The following is a 7500-nucleotide window of genomic DNA, read 5'->3' as shown; positions in this document are numbered from 1 at the left end:
GTGTGTGTGTATATACACTATATTGCCAAAAGTATTCGCTCACCCTTCCAAATAATCAGAATCAGGTGTTCCAATCACTTCCATGGCCACAGGTGTATAAAATCAAGCACCTAGGCATGCAGACTGTTTTTACAAACATTTGTGAAAGAATGGGTCGCTCTCAGGAGCTCAGTGAATTCCAGCGTGGAACTGTGATAGGATGCCACCTGTGCAACAAATCCAGTCGTGAAATTTCCTCGCTCCTAAATATTCCACAGTCAACTGTCAGCTGTATTATAAGAACGTGGAAGTGTTTGGGAACGACAGCAACTCAGCCACGAAGTGGTAGGCCACGTAAACTGACGGAGCGGGGTCAGCGGATGCTGAGGTGCATAGTGCGAAGAGGTCGCCAACTTTCTGCAGAGTCAATCGCTACAGACCTCCAAACTTCATGTGGCCTTCAGATGAGCTCAAGAACAGTGCGCAGAGAGCTTCATGGAATGGGTTTCCATGGCCGAGCAGCTGCATCCAAGCCATACATCACCAAGTGCAATGCAAAGCGTCGGATGCAGTGGTGTAAAGCACGCCGCCACTGGACTCTAGAGCAGTGGAGACGCGTTCTCTGGAGTGACCAATCGCGCTTCTCCAATATAATTCTCTTCAATATAGTGTATGTGTGTGTGTGTATATGTGTGTGTGTGTGTGTGTATGTGTGTGTATGTATATATATATATGTGTGTGTGTGTATGTGTGTGTATGTATATATATATATGTGTGTGTGTGTGTGTGTATGTATATATACACTATATTGCCAAAAGTATTCGCTCACCTGCCTTGACTCACATATGAACTTAAGTGACATCCCATTCCTAATCCATAGGGTTCAATATGACGTCGGTCCACCCTTTGCAGCTATAACAGCTTCAACTCTTCTGGGAAGGCTGTCCACAAGGTTTAGGAGTGTGTTTATGGGAATTTTTGACCATTCTTCCAGAAGCGCATTTGTGAGGTCACACACTGATGTTGGACGAGAAGGCCTGGCTCTCAGTCTCCGCTCTAATTCATCCCAAAGGTGTTCTATCGGGTTGAGGTCAGGACTCTGTGCAGGCCAGTCAAGTTCATCCACACCAGACTCTGTCATCCATGTCTTTATGGACCTTGCTTTGGTCACTGGTGCACAGTCATGTTGGAAGAGGAAGCTCCAAACTGTTCCCACAAAGTTGGGAGCATGGAATTGTCCAAAATGTCTTGGTATGCTGATGCATTCAGAGTTCCTTTCACAGAAACTAAGGGTCCAAGCCCAGCTCCTGAAAAACAACCCCACACCATAATCCCCTCCACCAAACTTTACACTTGGCACAATGCAGTCAGACAAGTACCGTTCTCCTGGCAACCGCCAAACCCAGACTTGTCCATCAGATTGCCAGATGGAGAAGCGCGATTCGTCACTCCAGAGAACGCGTCTCCACTGCTCTAGAGTCCAGTGGCGGCGTGCTTTACACCACTGCATCCGACGCTTTGCATTGCACTTGGTGATGTATGGCTTGGATGCAGCTGCTCGGCCATGGAAACCCATTCCATGAAGCTCTCTGCGCACTGTTCTTGAGCTCATCTGAAGGCCACATGAAGTTTGGAGGTCTGTAGTGATTGACTCTGCAGAAAGTTGGTGACCCATTCTTTCACTATGTGCCTCAGCATCCGCTGACCCCGCCCGTCCAGTTTACGTGGCCTACCACTTCGTGGCTGAGTTGCTGTCGTTCCCAAACACTTCCACGTTCTTATAATACAGCTGACAGTTGACTGTGGAATATTTAGGAGCGAGGAAATTTCACGACTGGATTTGTTGCACAGGTGGCATCCTATCACAGTTCCACGCTGGAATTCACTGAGCTCCTGAGAGCGACCCATTCTTTCACAAATGTTTGTAAAACAGTCTGCATGCCTAGGTGCTTGATTTTATACACCTGTGGCCATGGAAGTGATTGGAACACCTGATTCTGATTATTTGGAAGGGTGAGTGAATACTTTTGGCAATATAGTGTATGTGTGTGTGTGAATATGTGTGTGTGTGTGTGTGTATGTATATGTGTGTGTGTGTGTGTGTGTGTGTGTGTATGTATATGTGTGTGTATATATGTGTGTGTGTGTGTATATATATGTGTGTGTGTGTGTGTGTGTGTGTGTATATATATGTGTGTGTGTGTGTATATATATGTGTGTGTGTGTGTGTGTGTTGGTACATTAGCTGTTTGTCCTCGTTGTAGGCGAGAATGTGGGTAACGTCCCAGTCTCCTGATGTGATGGACTGCAGAGTGTCTGAGCTGCTGTTGGGCTGGAGGATGTAAAGGAACAATATTAAACACACACACACACACACACACACACACACACACACCCTCATCCTAGTCAGGTTGTGACATTTAACATTACATCGTTATACATAACTCACGTAACAGGAATGATCATTTCTTATCATTTTACTTAATAGTTTTTTTTCTTTTTATAGTACATGTGGATTGTAATAAACACATTCTTGTGTCAAAGAATTCTGACCTGAAAAATAAAACCACACACATAACAATCCCATGTGAAAAAAAAACTGTAAAATGTGAAATAAATGTGAAACTTAACTTTAAACTTAACTATCTTTTTTTCTACACTCCTGTAAAGCTGCTTTGAGACAACGTCCATTGTTAAAAGTGCTATAGAAATAAAATTGAAATGGTGTGTGTGTGTGTGTGTGTGGTTTTTTTTTTTTTTTTTTTTGGGGGGGGGGGGGGGGGTCAACACTTTCTGACCAGTCCAGAACTGTGATGTAAGAAGTAGCTAATGTTCACTTTATGGTGTTGATTCACTAAATAAACAGCTTGGATGCAGGAAATCGTCTGTTAACACAAAGACTATAAACCATGAAGGAGAAACAGTGAACACACACACACACACACACCTTATCTGAATCAGATAATCAGTGTGACCCCTGGTCATGTGACATGCACTGGCTGATGGGTGGTGATATATATTTCAAATAAGCTGATCTACAGTATATTGATCTTATTTATTAGAAATATAAATAACAATTTAAGTTGTCTTTATTTGTCACATCTACATTATAGCACAGTGAAATGTTTTCTTCCCATATTCCATCCTTGGGGGTTGGGGTCAGAGCGCAGGGTCAGCCATGATACAGTGCCCCAGAGCAGGGGGGGTTAGGGGCCTTGCTCAAGGGCCCGACGGTGGCAGATTGGCAGTGCTGTGGCTTGAAACCTGATCTTCCGGTCAACGACCCAGAACCTTAACCACTGTCCATATTTATGTGGACATTAACATTAACATAACGTTAATATGATTTTAAATAACTTGATTTATCTTTATCCACCATGATGCCCATTTAGAATTGTTCCTAATAACTTGGCAACTTATTCTAAAGTGTGAATTTTTTTTTTTAGTAAGAAATATTTTAGATCCTTTGTGAATTACCACATGCAGTATCACTGTGTGTGTGTGTGTGTGTGTGTGTGTGTGTGTACCTGTGATACAGCCATCGAGATGTGGAAAAATTTGCCCCGCCCACCCTGAGGAATAGCGCGTGTGAAGAAGAGCTTCAGTCCGTCTTTAGAGAATAGTGGAGCTTCATTCTGTACAAAATATATAAATAAATAAATGACTAAATAACTAAAACGAATCTAAATCTCAGGGTTCATTACAGCTCTACCGATTCACTTGTTTATTTATCACTCGAGCTACAAGCCCTCTGCGGACTTTAATATTTAACTCTAACTCAATTGCAGGAGCAGTTTCATCTTCAGAGAATAGAAATGACAAGTTGTGAAGCTCAGTGCAGCTTCTCCTCAACATAAAGAAAACATCGTGTAGCTTGTTGTTTCTAATTAACACGATGTTCCGCCCTCGCAGGACTGCTGCTGCTGCTGGAGGGGAAAAAAACCTCACACACACACACACACAAGGTCCGGTGCTTTAGCAGAACATTTCGGTCAACATGATAAGAAAAGGTCAGACTCTCGTGTCTGGTGTCATGATGGCAGATCAGGAAAGTGGTGTGAATTTTAATTAATATCAATATATCAATGTTATTTAATGTTAATTAATAATACAATGCAATAATGATTAATATGTTAATATAATAATGTTGTAAATACACTATATTGCCAAATGTATTGGGACACCCCTCCAGATCATTGAGTTCAGATGTTGTTTTTCAGGGGTTGGGCTCGACCCCTTAGTTCCAGTGAAAGGAACTCTTAATGCTTCAGCTTCATTCCAAGACATTTTGGACAATTTCATGCTCTTTGTGGGAACAGTTTGGGGATGACCCCTTCCTGTTCCAACATGACTGCACACCAGTGACCAAAGCAAGGTCCATAAAGACATGGATGACAGAGTCTGGTGTGGATGAACTTGACTGGCCTGCACAGAGTCCTGACCTCAACCCCACAGAACACCTTTGGGATGAATTAGAGTGGAGACTGTGAGCCAGACCTTCTCGTCCAACATCAGTGCCTGACCTCACAAATGTTCTTCTAGAGGAATGGTCAAAAATTCCCATAAACACACTCCTAAACCTTGTGGAAAGCCTTCCCAGAAGAGTTGAAGCTGTTATAGCTGTAAAGGGGCGGGACAACTCCATATTACATTCATGTGCATGGAAAGGCAGATGTCCCAATACTTTTGGCAATATAGTGTGAACTGTTCAGGCACCTGATTTAAACAAAGGACACAGAAAATTGTCTGAATAAAGTATGAGATAAAAACGAATCATGTTCATAATTATGATGTGTGACATGTAATTATGATTACAGTGAGACTTTGTATTAAAACAAATTTTTCCATCAGAAATAATGTAAATGCGGATAATCCGTTCCAGCCGCACAAAAATATTCCCAATATGAAGCGTATGTAAACTGTACGGCTACTTACAAAGAACTGACCCAAGCTAAGCATTCCATGTCAAGGCTCCTCACAGGAAGTCATGCCACCAAGCTTGGGCTAAAAATAGAACAGACCACCCACACCACCAATCTATCAACAAAAAACACCCCAAAAATCACCTAGCTTTTGAACGCATGCTGAAGGTTGGTATCGTGGGTCGACTCTTTCACAACAGCTTTCACTGACAGGAAAAAATCCGTAAACTCTCTTTGCTTGGCTTTCCACTGACGCTAACAAGTTTTGAACGGCTCCCGGACGTACGAGCAACTTAGCCGGCATTCGGTTCGCTTCATTCATATGACACAAATGCTTCATATGCTGATGCAAATTTCGTGCAAAATTTCACAGGTGAAAATTCTTAAAGGAGGGCCATTCATATGCCGAGGTTCCACTGGTCGTAGTATAGTGCATAATAATAGAGTGATGGAGTCAGAACCATATAATAACAGAGAACATGCACTCAGAGTGAATCAGGACAATATAAAGATACAATAAAAGTGAATCAGGTTCATTTAATGATGCCGAGGTTTCTGAATTAGAACAAGGGAAAGTCTTGTTGGAATCAATTTAACAGTGCAGTAAAAGTGAATCTGAAGCTTTAATAGTGTAGCTACACTGATCAGCCATAACATTATGACCACCTGCCTTATATTGTGTTGGACCCCTTTTGCTGCCTAAACAGCCCTGACCCATCAAGGCATGGACTCCACTAGATTCCTGAAGGTGTGCCATGGTACCTGGCACCAAGATGTTAACAGCAGATCAACTTACAGGACTTAAAGAATACTTTTGATAGATTCTGACCACTGCAGACCGGGAACACCCCACAAGAGCTGCAGTTTTGGAGAAGCTCTGATCCAGTGGTCTAGACATCACAATCTGGCCCTTTTGGTCAAACTCGCTCAAATCCTTACACTTGTCCATTTTTCCGGCTTCTAACATCAACTTTGAGGACAAAATGTTCACCTGCTGCCAAATATATCCCACCCACTAACAGGTGCCATGATGAGGAGATACTCAGTCTTATTCACTTCACCGGTCAGTGGTCAGAGTGTTATACCTGATCGGTGTATGGTGAGTTTGATGATTCTGTAATGCAGTAAACATAATTTAAACGATTTTATTAATAGATGATTATAGTGTAAGAGGATTCATGGGTGAGTCTCAAGCCGGAACAAATGGGTCTGAAGCTTTTAATTGTGCATTAAGAGTAATAATGTGTGTGAGTGTGGAGTGTACTCGAACCTGTCTGTGCAGCCAGCTCTCACTCTCGTCCTCGTGTTTCTAAAAAAGAAGAGATACCTTATAGCATCAGTAAACAGCTCTGTCTTTATTCTTCCCACTGCAGACTGGAGTGTTTATCTGTGTGAGTGTACCTTGGTACAGACTCCTGTAGTGGCTTCACACAGGGTCAGGATGGAGATGTTCTGCGCTCGGTTCAACCAGTTCACCGCCAACTTCGTGCTCGTGGCCCACTTCACCATCGTTATATAATATTCCCTGGAGAGAAATGTATATAATATATATAAACAAGGTAAACAACTCTCTTATACAGGTTCTACAGCTAGTGTTGTAATAGATTTATTAAAGAAACACATTAATAATAATAAAAAAGAAAATTATAATATACAATTTAATTAACACATAATTTAAGTGTTAATTAAATATAATATATAATAAACTAAATTATATATTAATATAATCAATTATAATTACACTTAAATATAATTTTCACTTAAAAGAATGTCTATTTTTTTTAATGAAACACTGTGTTTATTAGCCTCAGCTTAAAGCCTTTACTTGCCTCATAAATGTGTGTGTGTGTGTGTGTGTGTATAAAACCACAACATCACAAATAATAAAACTATATAATAACAATATGAATATATTATTACTATTAATATTATTTATTTATCTTTTTTTTTTTCAGTGAGTCTGACCCGATCCTCTGGTCATCTGGTCTCCTCATCTGGATGGTATGTAGTGGGCCGTTCAGGTTCACCACGTACAGAGAGATCACCGGGTTCTCCTCTCCCGCCTGAAGTCAACAACATACCCTCATATGTCCACGTCGTCCAGTCAGAAAACATCAAGTTTATTTATTTATCAAAAACATCAGGTTTAATAAACTCTCCCAAAACATCAGTCAGGAGAAGCTGAGCAGAACATCTGTTATTAAACAATATAGAGAAATAAAAACACTTCAGTGTATATCTGTGTGTCATTCAGTGTGACTGTGTGCATGTGTGTGTGTATATCTGTGTATCAGTGTGTGTGTTTGTGTGTGTGTGTGTGCATCAATGTGTGTATATCAGTGTGTGTGTATATCAGTGTGTGTGTGTGTGTGTGTGTGTGTGTATCAGTGTGTATCCCCTCTCCCAAGATTACTTTGGGGTAGTGGTACTCTCGGCCTGTAGGGTAGGGCGACCCGGTGAACATGGGCAGCTCCATCCTGGGCACCAGCGTGTTGTTGATGGTGGCATAGGCCAGTCGAGCTCCATCAGGTGACCACCAGTGGGCTATGTGGGACTGGAACACCTCCTCTGTGTGTGTGTGTGTGTGTGAGAGAGAGAG

General features: G+C 41.7%; 1 protein-coding gene across 4 annotated transcripts in view; it reads right to left on the bottom strand.

Moving 5' to 3' along the window:
• LOC131352262 (dipeptidyl aminopeptidase-like protein 6) overlaps window positions 1–7500 on the bottom strand; it is a 269434-nt gene that overhangs the window by 27865 nt on the left and 234069 nt on the right. For all 4 annotated transcript variants that reach the window (XM_058388254.1, XM_058388261.1, XM_058388238.1 and 1 more), the window contains 6 exons: window positions 7315–7469; window positions 6867–6964; window positions 6303–6426; window positions 6172–6210; window positions 3507–3614; window positions 2220–2311 (listed from right to left, as the gene is read on the bottom strand). In XM_058388254.1, coding sequence (XP_058244237.1) covers window positions 2220–2311; window positions 3507–3614; window positions 6172–6210; window positions 6303–6426; window positions 6867–6964; window positions 7315–7469 — 616 coding nt within the window. The remainder of the gene's footprint in view (window positions 1–2219; window positions 2312–3506; window positions 3615–6171; window positions 6211–6302; window positions 6427–6866; window positions 6965–7314; window positions 7470–7500) is intronic.

The sequence above is a fragment of the Hemibagrus wyckioides genome, linkage group LG01, assembly GCF_019097595.1.
Source record: "Hemibagrus wyckioides isolate EC202008001 linkage group LG01, SWU_Hwy_1.0, whole genome shotgun sequence".
Lineage (NCBI taxonomy): Eukaryota > Metazoa > Chordata > Actinopteri > Siluriformes > Bagridae > Hemibagrus > Hemibagrus wyckioides.
This window is presented reverse-complemented; position numbering and strand designations above follow the sequence as displayed.